Source organism: Pelodiscus sinensis, chromosome 14 (assembly GCF_052426305.1).
Source record: "Pelodiscus sinensis isolate ZL-2025 chromosome 14, ASM5242630v1, whole genome shotgun sequence".
Taxonomy (NCBI): domain Eukaryota; kingdom Metazoa; phylum Chordata; order Testudines; family Trionychidae; genus Pelodiscus; species Pelodiscus sinensis.
The window spans coordinates 21,866,141-21,887,809 of NC_143065.1; the positions used below are offsets into that span (position 1 = coordinate 21,866,141).

Genomic DNA, 21,669 nt, shown 5'->3' on the forward strand with positions numbered 1-21,669 from the left:
TCAAAGCGGAAGCACCCTTATGGAACATGGGGACTCTGAGTTCTCTGCTGACCTGGGCTCCATGCAGCGCTGCTTTGAAATGCCATGTGGAGCCCAGGATCAGCTGGGGACTCGCCAGTTGACCCCAGTTCCATTCGGCATTTCCATGGAACTCCAGATCATCTGAGGACTCGCCAGCTGACCCCAGGTTCGGCAGGCATTTCCCCGGAACCCAGGGTCAGCTGGTGAGTCCTCAGCTGACCTGGGGGCTCCACTTATCGCTGCCACTTTGAAATGCAGTGGGGCATTTCAGAGAGGCAGGGCGGTCTCAAATTTGAAAGGTTGCCTTGGGGTCATCCCAGCTGAGTCCCCCAGCTGACCCCAGGCTCCACCTGGAGCTGCCTCTTTGAAGTACCCTCTGTTTCTCCCCCCTTTGCTGCCTCTATCTTATATCGACTGGACTATCCGACAAGCTTTTGCTTATGGGATAGCGGACAAGTCCTTACCGCCCTTAGACAAGACGCAGAGCATGGGCGAAACTCCGGGCAGAACTTTCCTCCAGGCTTCACTTCTCTACTAGGCATGCGCCTCGGCCAAGCCCTCGCGCACCAGGGGTTGGCGCGTGCGCAGACGGGAGACGTATTTCTGAGGCAGCGCGCACTTTTCCCCCCGCCGCGTTGCCCTGACTCAGCCGCGCTGTCATCGCCGCTCGGCCGGTCCTCGCGCAGCCGGCCATGCCCCTTGCGCGGCTCGCCCGGCCCTGAGGGGAGCCGCCGGCCCGTGGCGAGGCGGGGGTGGGGGGCATGGCGGAGTTCCCGCCGGGGCCGCTCTCCCTGCGGGAGGAGCCCGCGGCCGCCCGCTCCGGCTCCGAGTCCGAGTCGGAGGCCGAGCTGTCGCAGAGCCTGGCCCGCACCAAGATCCGCTCGTACGGCAGCACGGCCAGCGTCGCGGCGCCCCTGAGCGAGCGCTACCTGGAGCACCGCCTCAGCGCCGGGGACACGCTGCAGGGCATCGCGCTCAAGTACGGAGTCACGGTAAGGGCGGGCCGGGACCCGGGCGGGAGGGGATGTGGCCGGTCAGCGGCCCCGGCGAGGCGCGGGCCGCTCTGCCCGAGGGTCCGGTCAGTAGAGCGAAGGAACAACCCTTCCCGGCTCCGGAGTGTGAGCGCTGGGCTGGGCCCCGACTGTCCCCCGCCTCCCCCTTCCCCGGGGGCCTTCCCATAGAGTCAATGGGCAAGGCAGCGGGAGAGCGAACTGCGCAGCTTGCGGCAGGAGGGATCCCTGGTGGCCTAGGTGCTGCCCCGCGTGCGCCTGAAGAAGTGTGGTGGAGAGGGAGAGGAATCCTTGGTTCGGTGCAAGCCACGTTATGCTGCGATGGGAGTGGGGTGAGATGAGTATCAGAGGAAAAATCCCTCCTCATCACGTGCAAGTTTTGGGGGGGGGGCCTAAGGTGAGGTGGGCGTTGAAGGCTGGACGCTTGAAGTAGGGTTGATGATGGAGCAGGACTCGTTTCCTAGCCATGTGTTGTTGAGGCAAAAGTTGCAGAAATAGATGAGAGAATGCTTGGCCAGCTGTGAATTAGAGAAGAACATAGATGAGGAATCCTCATCCAATAGCAAGTTTATAGTAAGGGTGTTAAGTATTGGGTAATTGACTAATAAAATAGTTGATGCATTTTTTCATCGACTATTCGATTAGTCGATAGGGCACCTCTGCCTTTGAAGTGTAGTAAAGAGCTGCTGCTACACTTCAAAGGTGAAAGTGTTGAAGCCCAGGGGTCAGCTGGGGACTGCCCCACTGCATGGAGTCCCCAGCTGATCCCAGGCTCCCTGCCGTGGTGCTGCTGCTTTGAAATGCTGTGTGGAGCTTGGGATCAGCTGGGGTGACCCCGGGCTCCACATGGTGTTTCAAAGTGGCAGCGTCACACAGAGCCTGGGATCAGCTGGGGACTGTGTGTGGCGCTGCCGCTTGGAAATGCTGCGAGGAGCCCAGCATCGGGCACCTCATCCATTTCAAAGTGGCCCCACCACACTGAGCAGCTGACCCTGGGCTTCCTGTGATGCTGCTGCTTTGAAGTACCCCTTCCTCTTCCTCCCCCCACTAGTCCTTCACATCCCTAGTCTTTAGTAAGTGAATTGATACAGTAATACATCCACAACTATAATTTTAATAATAATAATTTCAAATTGAGAGATATCTACAAGAGAGTATTGTACAGATCACAAGCTCATATGAAAAAGTGGGGTTTGCCCATGAAAACTCATGATACTATATGTATTTGTCTCATTGTTTTTTTTAATATACAGACTAACACTGCTGCCCCTATGAAGCTTTTCCAGGTCAATGTAGGTATTTGGGGGACGGCTGGAGGTGAGGAAGTCATGATACATAGCCAACCCCTCCTTCCCCCCACTCTCGGTAGCATTTCATGATAGTCTTCAAACAGAGCCTGCCTTAGGGAAAACATATTAAAAGCCTTTAATTATGTAATTTAACAAAATTTGGCTCTGTAGTGGGTTAGCAGTGGTCCCTCCCTTTCTGGGTCAGTGGGAGTGATTCACTAAATCACTGGGAATTTCCCTACAGAGAATTAGCAGAGCCCTACATGCTGTATACGTCTCTGGCATGCAGTGTATGCAGATGTAAATGCATCTCTGAGCTAGGGCCAATTAAAGATGTTTAACCAGTTAACCAATTTAAAGGAGGTAAGGGTGCACCTGTTATAAGTGAAGCTAATCGGTTAAACATTCACATCTACTCTAGGCCCTCAAGCAGGGTTGAGAAACAAATAGCCTCTGTCATTGGCTTGCTGTCAGGGCAGAGCAGAAAGGGGGTCAGCTTTCCAAGGTCTGGCAGATAGGCCAAGAAGCCTGTGTTTGTTGACTACCAAGGGTAGACTGAGACTTCTAAGGGTGAGGTGGCTGGGGGATGTGGGCCCAGCATCCCAGCCCAAGGCACTAATTGTATTATACCACTGGGTTAGCAAGGAATCTAGTCAAAATGCCATAACCAGGTCTCTGACAGCAACACAGCTGGGCTAAGGGTGGCTGCCTTTGGGGCACTTTTTACTCTCACCTTGGGGTGTACTGGGTATATGGGGTCCTCTCGTTTGTAAGACTAGTGGCAGTCCCAGAAACTCCTCAGTGCCTTGGTAAGTAGGTAGCTCCAGCAAGTCTGACCAGTCCTTAGTTTGGCCTGGGTCCACTGTTGCCTTTGTATCAGAGGTAGCAGCGTGGGGGCCACAGGCAGCCGGTCCCCAAGGGTAGCTGATTTTTAAACAGTCTTCTTTCACGGACCACCTCCTGCCTGGCACCCCACACTTGTGCCTCTGATACAGAGGCTGCCAGCACCACCCTGGGGAGGGGGGGACTACAGAATAATCAAATAACTGATAAGAATTCATGAGGTTAATTGTCTGTTCATTTAACTGATATTTAACTGACTGCAGTCTCCCATCCTGGGAGCGGGCAGGAAGCATCTGTCTGCTTTGGCAGCTGCAGTCCAGCTGAGCTCTGGGACCCACCCTTTATATTTCCTGTTTTTCCCCCCCCCCCCTCGACTTCCGGTGAGAAGGGGGAGCATGGCATGTCTCCTCCTCGGGCTCAGTGGGAGGCCACACCACCTCACTACAGGTTCCCATTGAGAAAAGGTTCAAAGTCTTTATATCCTTTTGGAATGAAGAGCAACTCGACTTGTGTCAAATCCTGATTACACTTTACAGGTAGAAATAATGCCATGGAAGTCAGTGGGGTTTAACTCGGGGTTTACATTGGTGTAAATGATGGTAGATTGTCCACCATTTGATCTAATGGCAGTCTGTGGCCCATGGGGGTTCTATATGGGTGCATCTACACAGCAGGGCTTACCTTGAAATAAGCTACTCAAATTGAGCTACGTCAATTGGGTTACTTATTTCGAAATAGCTTATTTCAAAATTGAGAGCGTCTGCACAGCACTTATTTGGAAATAGAGCACTCTTCCTCTGACTTCCCTTACTCCTCATACAACGAGGCCCAGCATTCCAGGAGTCGGAATAAGAAGTCCTCCAGCTTAACAATATTTTAACATTATTTTGAAGTAACTGCCTGCCGTGTAGATGCGGACTGAGTTATTTCGAATTAATGCTAGTTATTTTGAAATAATGTTGCTGTGTAGGTATACTCTATGTGGCCCACACACAGGGTTGCCAGATTCTGTTGGTTTTTGTCCACATAGGGTGTGTCTAAACTACACCCCTCTGCTGACTGAGCCTGTAAACCTCTTTGCACAAGGCAAAGAGGCAAGGTTGACCGATCCACGTCTAGACTGCCGCTTTTTGCCGGAAAAGTGCCGCGTCGGCAAAAAGCAGCAGCCATTTTTATTCAAATGAAGTGTGGGATATTTAAATCCCCGTGGCGATGTGCCTAATCTACATCCCTCTGTCAGCAGAGGGGTATAGTTTAAACACACCCATAGTTTTTTCCTACCATTATTACTACAATGACACACACTTAAAATGGGCATGCGAAGAGAGGTGGATGCTTATTGCACAGAACATAGACTATGAGAGAGCCATGTACTCCCTCTGTATCCAGTGAAAGTGCTGGTAAGATTAAATCAGCACACCTTGCAAAACTTACCCTATCCCAGCAGACAATCTTGTTTATGACAATCTTGTGGCCTACAGAAATGGAGCACCACTCATGCAGCTTACTTGCTAGCCCATGTTACCCCTCACTGCATTTGATTATTTATTCATTCATGATTGTATCTGCATTTTTTTCTCACACACTTAAAAACCCCCACCCCATCTCACATCTAGTGATACTTAAATTGTTTTGGGAATGCTTAAACTTGTTCTTTATTCAGAACTGGGATTAGTGCATTTTAGCAAGTATTTAAAATAAACATTAGTATAAATGTATTTCTAAATAACAACATTAGTATTTCAGAGTGGCATTGCAGCTTGGAATACTCAATTTTTACTCAAAATTTAAAAATTAAATTTTTAACCTTGATTAAACTACTCGATTAAAAATACATTTCAAGCCAGACCTGTCAAAGAGTACAACTGAAACAAAACAACTTTTTAGCCTTAATTTCAGATATCAAGATGCACTTCTTTTAGTTCTCTCTGATTTAAATGTGCTATTGTGACAATATAAGCATTGAGTATGATTTTTCACTAATGGACATTCCTAGTAGTCTCCTTTAATAAAAGTAGGTCCTAAGTTTCTATTTAAGAAAACGTTCTGTACTTTTTTTTTAAAAGAATCTTTTCAGTAAGGGATAGGAGTGGTGTGAAGGCAACATGTTTATCTCTTGAGAAGGCAAGGAAGATGAAGAACTTTACACCTCCTAACCATGATTTCTTCCAGCTGATTAAGAAGAGGTGCACAATCAAAAATCCTTGATTCTAAGAACTTAGGTCTCACTAATATGTATTTAATTAAATGCTAGGGGGCAGTACCCCCTGCTCACTCTGATCACCAACCCCCCCTGTTTCTGGAGGTAGGCAGCTTGGCTTCTTCCCAGCTGCCTGGGAAGGCTGGGCTGAGGCGTGGTAGCCCTGAGCTGTTCTTCCCCACCCGCTCGGCCAGGCTAGACCTGACTCTTCCTCTTCCCCAGACGTAGGGCTGGGCTGAGGCTGAGCCAGCTCCGGCTCTCCCACCCCTGTAGCCATCAGGCAGGGCAGGTTAGCCAGCCTCAGGTGCTTCCCCTCGCTATTTTTCCGCCATCAGGCAGGGCTCTCCCTCTCCCTCTTCCTCCCCCTCCACAACCTGTACTTCAATTTGATCCTGTCTCTATTCCTGCACTCACCATCCTCCTGAACCTCTCCACCCCACAATGCCTATCCCTACTAGGGATGTGAAGGACTAGTCGACAGGCTAGTTGACTAGTCGCTTCTCCCCCTCCCCCCCCACTTCCTGCTGTCTCTATCCGAAAGAGGCAGCAAGGGGGGTGTGAGGAGGGGGTATTTCAAAGTGGCTTTGTAATGCCACGTGGAGCCTACGATCAGCTGTGGACTCTCCTACTGATGCAGGGCTCAGTGCAGCACTGCTGCTTTGAAATGCTGTGGGGATCCCAGTGTCAGGCTTCTTGGGGCATTTCAAAGCGGCAGCACTTGATGGAGCCCTGGACTCCCAGGCTCAGTGCAGTGCTGCCACTTTGAAACGCTGTGAGGAGTCTGACGCTGGGCTCCCTGTGGCATTTCAAAGTGGCAGCGCCGCATGGAGCCTGAGGTCAGTGGGGGGGGATCTGACCCCGATATCCATGTGGCGCTTTCATCTTTGAAGTGTAGCAACAGCCTTTGTACACTTCAAATGTGGAGGTGCCTTATCGAATAGTTGATGCAAGATGCATCGACTATTTGATTAGTCAGTTAGTCAATATTTAACACCTTAATCCCTACCCCACTTCCTTCTTCCAGTCTTATACCCCCATCCTTCCTTAACCCCCCATCTCTGCACCCCCACACTTCTCATCCTCCTGCCTCCATTCCTATATCCTCTTCATCCCTACCATCTCCCCCTTATTGCACCACCCATCCCTACATATATCCTATTCCCCTTCCTCCCTCTCGGCACACACACTCTGCCCTCTCCTATGAATTCATTGAGGTGCACACCCTCCCCCCCAGGAGTACCATTGGCCAGGCAGCACAGTCCTGGCCACTGCAGCAGCAGCTACAGCCTGTGCCCAGCCCAGCCTTTCCATATGGTCCTGTTGGGGCAGCTTTGCTTTGTGGTGAATCCAGAAAGCTCACTGTGCAGAGCAGCCACTCTGGAGAGTCGGAAGTTGCCGTGCTGCAAGATCTCCCCAGCTCACGTACTCCCTGTCAGGCACCAACTTCAATCCCAGACACGGCTTCCTGGGGGCTCCTGCGGCCACCCTGGGAATCCCCACTCCCTTTGTAGGCCATGGCTGCCACACGCAGCTCTCTCTGGCTCTGGGTTCCTGCAGCCCCGTCCACCTGCTCCCTCCCTCTCTCCGTAGGGCATGGCTCTGGCCAGCGACACAAAGCAGGCACCATGCAGGGGCCAATGAGGCAGCGCTGCCTCGCTCCTCGTGGTGCATCGGGAGAGGGGAGGCTGAGCTGCACAGAGCCAAGCAGCAGTGGGTGCATGAGCTGGGCAGACTGGGTGAGACCTAGAGGTAGGCAGAAGCTGCTCCAGGTGGCAACTCCCCATGGAACATCAGGGAGGTGGTGTTGCTATCAGCACCCACCTTCCACCCCAACAACAGGGAGGCAACAGGATGAAAACTTTTCCTGTGGGACACAAAGTGGCACATGATGTTACTTCCATCGTCCCACAGGAATATTTTTCTTAATATATAGAGAAAGAGGAGAAAAAAGGGTAATTCAGGACTCAGTCATAAGGAGCTTTGAGAAGCCAACAGAATAAAGAGAACTAGTCTGCAGAAACAATTTGAAGTCGTTTTGAAGGAAACAAAGTTAACTTCTTAATCATATTTGATCTTCATCAAAATGGTGCTGGCTGCAACATAGGGCATCACACTTATCTACCATAGGTATCTTTGAAGTTGCTCTTGGCAGTCTATCCAAGTGCAGTGTAAGAAAAATTATATCTGAGACCTTATTTGTCTACCCTACTGTAACTGAAGTTTCCTCTTCTGGCACCCATCCATATCGCTCCAATTGGTTGTAGCAATGATGGGAGCACTGGTGCTGACAGTCATTTGTTTCTTAGAACAGGTCAGGGCCAGAAGCCAGTGTGCTCTGGCCTCACTCCTGAGGAGCCTCCTGCCACTCCATGCTGCTGCCACTGCATCAGAGACAGCAGCTCAGGGTGATAGATGTTTGTGAGGGGAGCTAGTTTAATCCCAGCTTCCCTTGTGGACCTGTGCTGTTGCCTTGTGCTTCTGCAACAGCCCCTGTCTAAGGGGTGGTCTGAACTCCTGGACCTGGCTCGAGCCAAAACTGAGTTAGGCTGCTGGCTGGGCTGCTAAAAAATTTACTGGAAAGTGTGTGTTGGGGGTGGGGGTGAGGGTGGAAATGTGTGTCGTCTATAGCATTAACCTATAAGCTTTTGCTTATCGGTTTATCGAATACACTTTTACATCCTAGTGCTTTTATCATGTAAACATTAATCCTAGTAACATCCCTTGAGGCAGATAAGTATTTTTATTTTACTGTTTGTTTTCCTCAAATATAGAGTGCATGAATAATGGGGAAGTTCTTAAGCATTTTCTGCCTTGGCACAGCTTCACCTATGGAACGCTTGTGAATTTTTCACAGTATCAAATTCTACTCTCGGTCATTTACACCTTATTGGAGGCTCCAGAGTTCTGTTAATGTAACTGAAGGTAGAGCTTAGCAGTTCCCAAGTGACTTAACCCAAGGCTATTCCAAATTTTGGAACAGAAACTAAAACATAGATGTTCCTGATTCCTACAACTAAAATGCATGGACTCTGAAGGGACATAAGAAGTATACTTGAGTAGTGTTCCAGGGAAGAACAGCAAACCATCGCTGGTAGAGTTACAGTGAAGTGTGATAAACACTAGCTTTGGGTTGCATTATTTATTGTCTACTGACATATCATTATGCTAGGCTCTTTACAAATGCAAGTCATGGTAGACATATTGGGTTTCAGCCTTTGTGCTATAATTCTATTGATTGATTTCTCCTTTAAATTGTCTTTCAGTTACCAGTGTAATCAGTATTTTGGTATCAAGCAAGTAAATTATTCTGTTCACATTGGTGGTTTCTGTGGTCTTGGCCCTGAGATTCTCCAGGCTGGAAGCTGAGCTTCAACTCTGTCTCTTCAGCCTACAATACCTAGCTGAATGGAGCAGTGTGGGGAGTTGCGATGATCCAAATGTGAATCCCTTTTGTGGAAAGTTGGAGAGCAAGAGAGAGTTGCAGGCAGGTCTTTACAAGGCAGGGAGACTAAAATAAAATTTCATAGGATGTCAGATTCTACTACAAAAAGGCTACTTTCTATAGTATCTTGGAAAATGGCAAATTCCATAGCCATGGAATCCTGTGAACCACAGGGCTTTGATAGAGATTAATGAGGCAGCTCACACTTTTCAGGGCTATTGTCAGGCTCTCTGCAAGCATCACTGCCTCAGCTTGCACTTCATGTTTAAGGTTCTAGGGCTAGAAACAGAAACAAAACTGAAAGTAGAGATGGTGTAGCCATGAGTGATGGCAAATTCTGCAGCTGCCACGGGGCCCCACCCTTAATACATGCATAGAAAAACAAGTTACACTGACACTTTAGATTCTAATGTGTGGTGTTCCATCTTGATGGGCAGGTTACTTAGATCAAGATAGAGCACCCAGTGGTAAGACTTCCAAGCTGTATTTTGATATCTGTATAAATTCAATGTGTAAAATTAGGAGGGTGGCCACTGGTCGTGTTGTAGAATTTTAATGAATGGTCTTCTCCAGCAAATGACATTTACACTACCATGCTCACAAAATATGGGTCCAAAGAACAGATTTCTATGTTTGGTTTTACATAAAATTGTCACAAATTTGGCTTGTGACAAGAATGGAAGACTCAGATTTAGGAAAAATTTCTTCATGTAGAACAAAATACCTTTAAGGAGACTTCTGAAAGCATAAAACCTAGTGTATAGTCAAAGAGGAGGAAGCGAAACTAAAAGACTGAGTTAATGGCAGTGTAGAAACTAAATGAAAATAAAGGTTCTGAATTCAATAACCGGGTTCTACATTATAAATTAAGACCAAGGATTTGTTTCAAGGAAGGGCTTCACTTATAAAATTGTTTGACTACTGTGTGTTTAAGGATGGTGGCATTCTGCGCTCTACATAAATCAGTACTGCTTCAATTTTATTATTTTCTCTGTTTCAGATGGAACAAATAAAAAGGACAAACAAACTGTTTACTAATGACTGTATATTTCTGAGGAAAACATTGAATATTCCAGTTATATCAGAGAAGCCGTTACTGTTCAATGGATTTACTTCACTGGAATCTCCTGAGAATGAAACCATTGACCTTTCTCTTTGTGGTGAAAGACCAGTGACGGTTCAAGAAGAGAGTAGTTCTTCTTCTCCCAGTCCTCAAGAACCCAACAATCAACCTGCTGCACCCGAAGAACTATCTGCCAAAGATTTTCTACAGCGACTGGACTTGCAGATTAAGTTGTCCAAACAGGCAGCCAGGAAACTAAAAGATGAAGATATCAGGTAATGCCACTTAAAACTGAAGCATCAATTTTTTTTTTTAATATCTGAATTGTAAGCGTATTTTTGTCACATTTGGACAAATATTAGGAAGGCTATAGATATATTTCTAATTTAAGCTTATTTGTAGCACTTATTACAGACCACAAGGCATCATATTAATCATGTTGTGTCATGTACTATAGCGAGGTTCTTGGATACTACAGTGATTAGGATAGTATAAGTAGCTATCTAGAACAGGGCTGGGCAAGAGTCCGTTGGCAGGCTGGATCTGGCCTGCCTAGCTCTTTCATCCAGCCTGTGTGGCAGCTTCTGGCCCCACCCCCTATTGTGTTCCCTGGGAGCTGGAGAGGTTGGGGCCCTCTCAATTGCTTTTATTTAAAGGGCTTGTGCCTTCCCTGTGGCTGCTAGGCAACATGTTAGCAGCTGCGGAGAAGGTGCAAGCCCTTTAAATAGAAGCAGTTGAAAGGGCTCTAGCTCCCGGCTGTGCTTTGCCTGTGAGGTATGAGCCCTTTCACTTGTTGCTGTTTAAAGGGCTTGTGGCTCCCAAGTAACTCATTAGTGATGGGGCTGGTTCAGGCCAGATTAACTCTTCTGGAGTTCCAGGGTTAGTGGAATTTGTGGGTTCCTCTACACTCTGAAGTGGGGCCAAAAAATGAGGGATCCAGTTTGCGGGACAGGGCTGCCAGTGAGTGGGGGTGCAGAATCTGGGTGGAAAATGGGGTACAGGAGCAAGCTGGGAGTAGGTGTCTGGCCAGGAGCAGGGTGCTGGTGGGGGTTTGGGCAGGGGGAAAGGTGCTGGCGTGCAGCCTGGGACTTCTCCTCTCCTGCTACAGGAAGGAAGGCAGGCAGGCAGGCAGCATGGGGAAGCTGGCTGTTCTGGGGAAGGGAGGAGTACCGTTTGTGCTTGCTTAAATGCCAGATCACGATTGACAGGTTGGTGACCATGGCCATACAGCATCGCAGTCTCAGTTGGGAGATATAGACATCTGCCTGCCCAAGTGAGCTGTTTCACTTGGGCAGTACAAGTACATCTGAAAAAACATAGTGCAGAGAGGGGAGTGTGCTGGCCACTGAGTAGAAGCAACTATCTACTTTTTCCAGCTCTGAGCATCTCCTTTCTAATTGACCAGGAAGAGGCATTTTTCCTTCTCTCCCTGGTGAAAGACTTGTACAACAGCCCTTCCAGTTTTTGAGGTGCCTGGACTCTGACAGGGATCCTTATAGGAGACACATTGATTTCTTTTTTCCAGCCTAAATGACTGCAAGTGCTGCAGGGAGGTACTTACAGCCTTAGTGCTTAGCAGGTTAAAATACTGTAATTTAGTATCTTACTTTGAAATTAAAGGTATTTTAATGCTGGAAACATTTTTCCTGAGCTGTAGGTAATAACTAGAAAAGTTAGTATCTAGGCAAGTAGTAGAAACACTTGTGGAGGGGATTTGGCAATACAATTCTAATGTTAAGGAGTTTGTCTAGTTGCTCATCATGTATGACCTAGTGAATGTAAGTTCATTATTCACTGCACTCTACCCCAGTTCCTTTGCCCTGAGGATGTGTATTTAGGTTTGCTGTTTCACATAGAAGGCTGTGGATGCTCTGAGTTAAGAATCCTGTCTGGTTAAAATACTTGTGTGTCCTAAGGTAGGCTTTCTGAAATACTCTCCTTTAGCTCGGTACTATTAAGTAGGGAGGTTAAAATGTGTTTAATTCTGTAAACCTTTAACCACTGAAACGTATAGCAGTTACATGTTTACACACGTGGGAGCAAGTGCTTGTGGAGAGCATCAGCTACTGCTTGACCTCCTGCCTCGCGCTACTGTCTCTGTATCAGAGGCAGCAATGCAGGGGACTGGGGAGGGTGACTCTGTGGGAGCCAGCACCCGTGGAGAGGACCAACTTAAAAGCCAGCTCCTTGTGTGTCCAAGCTCCTGCTCCCACTACTTCAGATACAGAGGCAGCTCAGAGGGCGGGGGAGAGGCCCTGCATGTAACTATTATAACATTAACCGATGAGCCTGGGCTCATTGGTTAATGTATAAATGACTACACGTTCACATCCCTACTGTTAAGTCTCTTGTACATCTTTTGATCTGCCAGTCAATTTTGCAGAAGCATGTGCTGCACTGTTGTGCTGTATTTCCTTTGGGTCATGCAAAGGTAAAGACCTTTCTCTTTCTCACTGTCATTCCTTGAGTACAAAATCAAAATAACCTCTTTCCCAACAGAAAATAATTTTTTTTAAAAAAGCATGTGAATCACTTCACACACTTTCACAGAAGAGCAATTGTAAGGAAACCAAATGGAGAAGGGAAAGATATTTCCCTTTATTAAGGAGGAGAAAACATTTGGTTCATGATAAAATCTCTATATGGGTTAATGAATCATTTTAAATGTGTGGTTTTCTGTTAGAAACCTGCTATCTTCCCAGCACTTTCCCTTTAAGCAATTAGAATCATAGAGCTGGAAGAGACCTCAGGCGGTCATCGAGTCCAGCTCCCTGCCCAAGACAGGACTAATCCTAACTAAATCAACCCAGCCATGGCTTTGTCAAGCCGAGACCTAAAAACCTCTAGGGATGGAGAGGGCCCAGAACTGGACACAATACTCCAGATGTGGCCTCACCAGAGCTGAATAAGTGGGAATAATCACTTCTCTAGATCTGCTGGCAATGCTCCTCCTAATGCAACCTAATATGCCATTAGCCTTCTTGGCTACAAGTGCACACTGTAGACTCCTATCCAGCTTCTTATCCACTGTAATCCCCAGGTCCTTTTCTGCAGAACTGCTACTTAGCCCGTCGGTCCCTAGCCTGTAACAGTGCTTGGGATTCTTCCTTCCCAAGAGCAGGACTCTACACTTGTCCTTGTTGAACTGCATCCGATTTCTTTTGGCCCAATCCTCTAATCTGCAGTGGGCTGGCCAGCAGCCAGTGGAGTCAGAGTCTCTGGGTGTGCGGGGGGGGGCCTGATGCCACAGCAGTTGTCTTCCCTCCTTCCCACCTCTGCACTGACCTGTAGGAGAAGTGAAGTAATGCAGCCCTAACTTGCTCTGTTCTCCCAGCGCATCACTCAGGGGAGAGGGTAGGACTGCTCCTGCACTCACCAGTGGGAAGTTAAGTGATGGGGCTAGGGGAGCAAAGGGAGCTGGGGCCATGTTTTGCCACTGCTGGTGCGTTTGGTGGCAGGGGCGGACTCTTGCTGCTGGCACCAATCCAACCCCACTAGTCCCCTGAGCCGCATTGGTTCAGGGAGGGATGTGGGGAAGAGAAGGTTGCCCCAGTCCTTTCCTGGCCTGGGTGGGGGGTTTGTCATGTTGCCAGTGGGCCCCACCATGTGCCCTCTCACCAGTTGCCCCTGCATGTATGCATTGTAGTGTCATTATTCTCAATGGGATATGGGACTTTGAGCATCATTTGGCCACTGAGTGTTGCTCTGTCATTATTACAAGTTAATATGAGAGATGGCTATAATGGAAGATCTTTTCATATGAGCGTAAAAGTGAAAGAGGTAAAAATGCAACTTTTCAGCTACACATTCTATTTCAAATGGCCTTGACACAGAGTGATTTTCAGGTAGTATGAGATTCTGGAATGTGCATCACCATTGGAATGTACTGAAATGTCCGCTTCAGAGATGGGAGAAAAGCTGCATGTTGTTGCTACCTCTTGAATCAGGGAAAGAAGAATGAACCCGAGGTCTGAGTAAAGAAGACACCAGCAACCGCAGCGGATTGGCTCAAATTCCAAGAACATTCTCATTTTTCTCCTGTTCTAGCATGACATGCTGGCTCATGGGACATTGCATGTGGTAAGTTGCACTTTTTCCCTTAAGGAAATTTAAAATGTTTAAAATTCCATCACACGTACTCTTACACGGTGAGGCTCCATTACACATACTTGGCCTGATCCTTTTTGCTTAAGAGGAGTTCTGCATGTAGAACCACTACAGGATTAGGCCTAATGTAAATGCAGTACAAGATGAATACTTGCATTCAATTAATTATCACCTTCCAAAAGTCCTCCATTTAACCATTCTCTTGAAATGACTCGACGTTTCTTTTGTTGGCTTGCTCAGTAACCAAAGTCTCAGCTTTGGGATACCTAAGCCAGTCTGCTATGAATATATCCCTTCATCTTTTGTAAACAGAATACTGAGTAACATGTAGTATAACAAGTGAAGGAAGTCTCTTGAATTAGACCTTAAATCTGAGGGCCCTGTATGCTTTGCATGGATGTTTATTCCGTGTGACTTTTTTTTTTTTTTTTTTTTTTTTAAATCACAGCCATTATTGTTGTGCTGTGCACTGTTTGGCTGCTGCCATTCTCCCTAGGGGTGACTGAATTTCATAGTAGCATATATATGGTATTTATGATAGGGATGCAAGCGAGTACTCAACTACCCAATAAGCCTAAGATTAGCAGGTAGTGGAGTGGAGTACTCAACTACTTGCTCTCTTCCCCCCCACTCTCCACCCTGCCTCTGTATGAAAGGCAGCAGAGGAGAGAGGAGAACAGGAGCCAGTACTGGGGGGAGTTGGCTTAAAAGCCAGTCCCCCTCAGCATATCTCTGTGGTGCTTCCCCCTGCTGCTGCATCTCATGTAGAGGCAGCAGTGGTGGGGAAGGGAGGCTGCTGTGAAGCAGCCCCTGGCTGCAGTGGGCCAGCTGCGGGTCGGGGCTGCTGGACCCAGCGCGGGCCAAGACCATGCAGTCCTGGCTCACACCAATCTGGGGCCACTGCATTTTAAGTGTAATAAGACGCTGGTGGTTCTTACTACGTTTAAAATACAGAGCTGCTGCAATCCAGGAGCCAGCATGAGCTGGGACTACTTAGTGCCGGCTCTGGGAGCTACTCCCACTGCAGCTCTGCAGAGTACCTCCCCTTGTCGATACAAATTGTATTGACCACGTGATTAGCAAAATACTTGTTCCTTAACATCCTTAATTTATGAAGCATTTTGTGCTTCTTCAAGGGGGGTTTATAAATGTAAAATTTTTACTCTACTTTGCTGCTGGCCAGAGAATGTAATACAAATTGATTTTATATCAAGGTTGATGTGTGGTGGTAGTAATGCAGAGGCATAGAAGAAAGCAAAATAAAAACAAAGCCAGGTTAGACACTTGTTTTGTTTTGTACATTTGCTTTTGCCTGCTCTTGGTTACTCTTCAAGTCCTTGTTTCCCAAACTGTTTTCTACTTTTGGTGTCTACAGCAAATCTGTATAATGTAGATGTCCGGGATAAGAAGTATGAATAGCCATTGTGATCTAATTTTATCCTTTGATGGCAGAAAGGAAAACACATTGTAGGATTTAATTTTCCAGAATAGTATTCACTAAGACTGTGTCTAGATTGCTTTCCTCTTCTGAAAGAGGAAATGCAATGAGGAAGGAGGAAATTCAAACGGAGCGTAGATTTCGTGCTTCATTTGCAAATCCTCTTCCAATCCTTTTTTTGGAAGAGGTTTTTTTTAAAAAATAAGCAGTGTAGACGGGGAGGAGGGTTCGTGCAAAAACCCCTTTTTTTGAAAGAACCCTGTAAACCTCATTTTTGAGGAAGAAGAGTTCTTTCAAAAAAGGATTTTTTTTCCCCGCACAACTCCTCCCCCCCCCCCCCAATCTAGACTGCTTTTTTTCGAATAAACCTCTTCCGAAAAAAGGATCGGAAGAGGATATGCAACAAAGCACACAAATATGCTAATCTGTGCTTCATTTGAATGTCCTCTTTCCTTATTTGCATTTCCTCTTTTGGAAGAGGAAAGCAGTATAGACTCAGCCTCTAGGTTTTATCTTGTCCCAATGTGTGTTTTGTAAAAACCTCTATTCTGTATGTGTAAGCAATTAAGATAACTACTAGGGCACTCCATCCAGACATGTTAAGTTTTATGCATTTTTAATTCAACATTCATATATTAATAGATGACTTGTAAGCTCTTTACAGTATCATTTAGACTGTTCTCTTGGGTCAATGCATTAGGTTAGGGCACTGGGGTGGGTAAGGGAGAGGTGATTTATTATTTATGCCTCATAACCACTGGGCTGGGGGAAGGAGGGGAAAAGGAATAGAAATGGATATTTAGGGATTCCCTAAGTCAAAATTTGGAGTGATAGTACCTTTGAAAATAGTCACTGTAAAAAATCCTTGTCTGCATATATAAGCAACACCTTGCTTCTAGCTAACTGCAAACATGCAACGTTGGGAACAGAACCTGTAACTTGAAATTCTGTTGACTTGCCTAGTACTCAGCTCATTCACAAGGTGGGAAGATGCGAGCATTTATGGTATCCATGATATGCAGTTAATTGGTTCTTGTTTCCTTAACAGTGCTCCAGTACCATCAGCCAAATGAGAAATGTAAAGAGACATCAGTGAACTGAAGAAGTCTTTGAGGATATGTTGCTTGTGCACTGTTCATATGTAACCAATGGCTAGTATGAATTATTTGTGGGTGAGAAGCATCTGTACTGAAAATGTAGAGCTGTCCTTCTGCACCTGCAGTTTGTTGGGCTGAGATGACAGCACTATATAAATGATGTACTGTTTTCTTTCCATCCTCCTTTCCTGAAGGAGGAAGTGAAAAAGTAACTCGTCACTTTCCTTCATTTTAATGTATCTAAAAATTCAATAAAACTTTCATTTTGTTTTAAAGAAAAAAATGTGTGATAATTAAAATCTGTGGTGTCAGTCCCTGTAATACACGAGGTTCGAAGGGATGCCGGAAAGGATGAGACCACAACTGGGGGTTTCAAAAAGCACAAACTGATTTTATTTTGATGGCGCCAGACAATCTTCAGAACAAAAATTAAACAGATTGCCAGACAACACAAAACAATTCCCTGAGGCTTTTCTAAATCACAATAATTCCCAATAACTGCCCAGGGGTTAGGAACAGTTGAATTAACACTGGTATTATCCATAGGGCTGACTATTTACACAACTTTATACAAGGAAACAGTAAAAAACCTAAACCACAACTATTTATAAACTAACTTTTTAGCCACTGTCACTTGGCAAGCAATAAGGACAACTAAAAAATCAATTAGGATAGGGATGATGGTGGGGGGTGGGGTGTTATACCAGTTCTGGAGACAGCAGGAACACAAGTACCGGTCACACGCTCATAAACTGTCTCCACTCGGGTCGACCAACTCGGAGTACGCTCAGTAAGACTCAAGAGCGGGGGGGTGCAAGGCGTCTGGGTGATCAGGCCAGGCGTTCACTCAATGCGAATCCCCAGTGAGAGAGGGGCTGCCTGCCTGTTTTATTGCCTGTGAACTTATCACCCCATAGGTTGGTTTTTGCTGCAGTGGGTGGAGTAGCAGGCCTGAGCACCAGTCAGCCCACTGGCTGATCTGTTACTGCAATGGGTGGAGCGAGCAGGGGAAGATTATTAATTTACATGCCCTTATATGGAAAACACTCCACCTCACAGACAGAGCCCCCTATACCAGCCTCAGAGGTATTACAAGCTATGGCTCCCTGCGACGGGCAGCCATTTCTGATGTTCTGCCTCGGACATGTGGCAAACCTACTGTATTAATGTTGTAGTATGTGTGCAAGTGTTTGTTTGGGGCACTTGACTCCCTGAAAGATGCAATATGTGCAGCATGAATTATCTTCACTCTTTGTATTTCTTAAATTGCCCTCCTACACTCATAACTTGCAATTCACAGCCCAGATCCTGCTTAGTTGGTTGACCAGTTAAATGTTAGGTCAACATAGTATTTAAACAGTTAAATGATTAACTGGGATTTTGCATCATTTTGGGCAATCATTTTTAATGGGTGGGATACTCCAAGAATTTGGTAAGTGGTAAAGGATTGCACTCTTCCGTGATATTAATGGGGGAGGTGCGGTGTCTGTGATAGCGGTTGGATGCAGAAGGGAGCTTGGCATAGGGGAGTGGGTATAGGATCTGGGAGGGAGTTTGAGTGGAGGGTGCTGTGACTAGGTGCAGGGTCCAGAAGGGATACGGGTGCAGGAGAGAATCCTCACTTGGAGGAGTGTGGGAGAGACTGCAGGATCTGGGAGGGGATTGTGACCTGGAAGAGCAGTATAGAAAGGAGTGCAGGGTCTGGGAAGGGGTGTAAGAGCAAAGATGCAGAGGGCTTGGGTTACGTAGGCTAGAGATACAGGACAGAGTGCGGAGGATTAGGGGGGAAGAAGGGGCTAGGGTACCAGAGACAGGTTCTGGCCAAGAGGTACTTAACTTGATGGCTCTCAGCCAGCAGGTTCCTTAACCAGTGTCTCTTGCCTTCCATGCTCCCACATGTGTTCAGAGCAGCTACAGGGACCATGTGTGCTGCTCTGAATTCTGCGAGTCCCAGGAGAGATACTTAACATGCTACCTGTCCTACAAACAGGCAGCTCCTATTGGCTGGAAAGTGGCCAATGGGATCTGCGAGATTGTGCTGTGGGTTGGGGCAGCTCAAGAAGCCCACATGCAGGCTTGCAGTGTTCACAGTAGCACATGGCCCCGCACCAGGCTTACTGAGCAGCTGGTTTGGCATGGGCTGTATTTTACCAGGCCCTGATATAACTGGTGCAGAATTTTTCATTGGCCATAGTATTAGGCAATGTGGAGCTCAGCCTTGAAAGCCCTTCTCCTACAGAATTCCTACTATATTCAATGAGAGCTCCAGTTATGGGTGGATTGTGCAGAGCAGAGTTAAGGCCTTAGTCATCAGCAAACTGAGTCTCTTATGGTGATTAAAACAAGCATTCTAAGCTTCCTGGGCTGTGACTAACGTAACAGTGAACCACACTACTTGGATTCAAGTCAAGTTATTAATCCCCTAACTTGAAAAATAAAAATTGTCCTCATGCTTGGTCATGAACCAGGCACCATATTGGGTGCCAATGTATTGTGGTGTAACAAACAGCTACTATTGAAGTCTGAACATAACAAGTGCAGATACTAAATAATGGATGTGAAGAAAAGTTTAAATATCCTACCTTTGAACAAAATTAACAAATCTGCTAACAGTTTCCATTTCTATCCTTCATGTACCCCTCTAATCTGCTACTGCTGGCCACAAACATGTAGAACCTGCGATTGTAGTAGGGATGTTAGCGTATAGCCATTTAAATGATTAACCGAATAAGCCTGGGTTTATTGGTTAATCCAAGTGATTGCATGCAACATCCACCTCCTCTTGCTGCCTTTGTATCAGAGGCAAAAAGTGTGGGGAGGCAGGAGCTGGATCCCCAGGCATGCTGGTACCTGCAGAGCTGTCTTACTGTCCTTCCACTCCCCCTGAAGGTGGGAGCCAGCTCCCCGCAATCATTGGATCCTGCGGAACTGCCTGCCCTCCTTTGTGCCTCCTCTCCCATACCCTGTTGCCTCTATATCATGGACAAAGGCTGCTCCATGAGATGCTGGAGCAGCCTCTGTGGGGAGCTCGGGGGGAGGGCCTGGGGACAGGGGCTGCTGCTGCCTCTGAGGGTATGTCTAGACTACATGCCTCTGTTGCCAGAGGCATGTAGATTAGGCTACCAGACATAGGGAAATGAAGCGGTGATTTAAATAATCGCTGCTTCATTTAAATTTACATGGCTGCCGCGCTGAGCCGACAAACAGCTGATCAGCTGTTTGTTGGCTCAGCGCTGTAGTCTGGACACGCGGGTGTCGACATCAAAGGCATTCGTCGACCACCCACGTATGCCTCCTGGGATGAAGTATACCTGGGTGGTCGACAAATGCCTTTGATGTCGACACCCACGCGTCCAGACTCCAGCACTGAGCCGACAAACAGCTGATCAGCTGTTTGTTGGCTCAGCGCAGCAGCCATGTAAATTTAAATGAAGCAGTGATTATTTAAATTGCCGCTTCATTTCCCTATGTCTGGTAGCCTAATCTACATGCCTCTGGCGACAGAGGCATGTAGTCTAGACGTACCCTGATACAGAGGCAGCAGTGTTGGCTGGCAAGTGCTCTCCAGGAGTGGGGCTGGGAGTGCACTGGCTGCCAGTCCCATCTCCAGGGTCCATTTTAGTAACCATTAAAAATTGGTGCAGCTATATGATTACTAAAAACCACAAAATCTAACATCTCTAAATTGTAGGCAGCTTTCAATTCTCAGAATCCTGTAGTTTCCGCAGTGAGGCGGTGGTGTTGAGTAGGGATGTGAAGGACTAATCGACAGGCTGGTAGACTAGTTGCTTTCTTCTTCCCCTCCTCTTCCCCCCTCCCCCATTGCATCCTCTATCAGAAAGAGACAGCCGGTGGAGGAGGGAAGGAGAGGATACTTCAAAGTGGCAGCCCAGCTTGGAACCTGTGGCCACTTTGAAATGCTATGTGCAGTCTGGGGCTAGCTGGGGTGTCCCCAGTGTTTCAGAGCGGCAGCGCTGTATGGAGCCCAGGATTAGCTGGGGACTCCCCTGCTGACCTTGGACTCCATGCTGCACTGCTGCTTTGAAATGGTGCGGGGAGCCTGGCATCAGGCTGCACGCGGTGTGTTAAAGCGGTAGCGCTGCCTGGAGCCCGGGATCAAAAGGGTGCTTTTGCCTTTGGCTGTTGCTACACTTCAGAGGCGGAGGTGCCCTAATGACTAATCGAATAGTCGATGCATTGACTATTTGATTAGTCAATTAGTTGATATTTAACATCCCTAATGTTGAGGGCTTTGTTACATTGTCAGTGGGAAATAGAGTAAAGCTGTGTGGGCATGAAAGTTATGACTTGGGCCATCTGTATATCGTACTTCAGGTAGATTCTTATGCTCATAGCCTAATTTGATTCCTTCAGGCAGAAATACCAGTTTTAGTTGGTTTTGGTTCTGTTTTTTAAAATAGGAAAAGACCAAATCACAAGAAAACTTGTTTACAAACTAGCAAAAAAAGTCCATAAAGCCCTTCCAGTGCAGAACCTACAAAAAAGAAAACATTACTCCCAAATCAATTAGGGTGTCATGAAGTCTTCAGTGACCTGGTGACATCATCAGTTACATCTCTCTGTAGCAGAAGAAGCTGTTGTTTCAATTATTGCCTAGCCCAGGTCAGAATTTAAACAGAACCTGTATTCAGTTAATCTGTGAGGGTACATCTGCACTACAACACTATTTCAAAATAAACAGCACTATTTTGAAATAACTTAGTCGGTGTCTACACAGCAGGCAGTTATTTCAAAATAGTGTCAAAATACTGTCAAGCTGGAGGACTTCTTACTCCAACTCCTGTAACATTCATTGTACAAGGAATAAGGGAAGTTGGAGGAATAAGTGCTGTGTAGACATTCTCTATTTTGAAATATGCTATTTGCGTAGCTTATTTCAAGTTAAGCCCTGCAATGTAAGGACACCCTGAGATGAGAACTGAAGACATATACAGCATCAGTGGTCTTCATAAAAATTCCCTTTGATATTCATTACAGCTGTATTTTTATCTCTTATCATAAGAAGTCATTCTCTGCAGAACAGAAGAATGCAGACTGATGCCATTTTTTTCAAGGTTGCACAATATGTTTGATGAGTCATGTGAAACTCATTGTCCAGTGCATTATGGTGTATAGATCTGCATTCTGTAATAGGTATT

At 46.7% G+C, this 21,669-nt stretch overlaps 1 protein-coding gene across 4 annotated transcripts in view; it reads left to right on the plus strand.

The window, feature by feature from the left end:
- Positions 1 to 603: 603 nt before the first annotated feature.
- LYSMD2 (LysM domain containing 2) overlaps positions 604 to 21,669 on the plus strand; it is a 43,519-nt gene continuing 22,453 nt past the window's right edge. The window contains exons 1-4 of one of the 4 annotated variants that reach the window (XR_012895758.2): positions 604 to 1,013; positions 9,806 to 10,143; positions 13,816 to 13,948; positions 16,462 to 17,103. Coding sequence is in view for 3 of the 4 variants with exons in the window: in XM_075897246.2 (XP_075753361.2) it covers positions 783 to 1,013; positions 9,806 to 10,143; positions 16,462 to 16,486 (594 nt within the window). In the remaining variant the exon portion in view is untranslated. Of the gene's footprint in view, positions 1,014 to 9,805; positions 10,144 to 13,713; positions 13,949 to 16,461; positions 17,104 to 21,669 lie in introns of those variants that run through there. The other 3 variants (XM_075897246.2, XM_075897247.2, XM_075897245.2) reach the window with 3 other exon arrangements.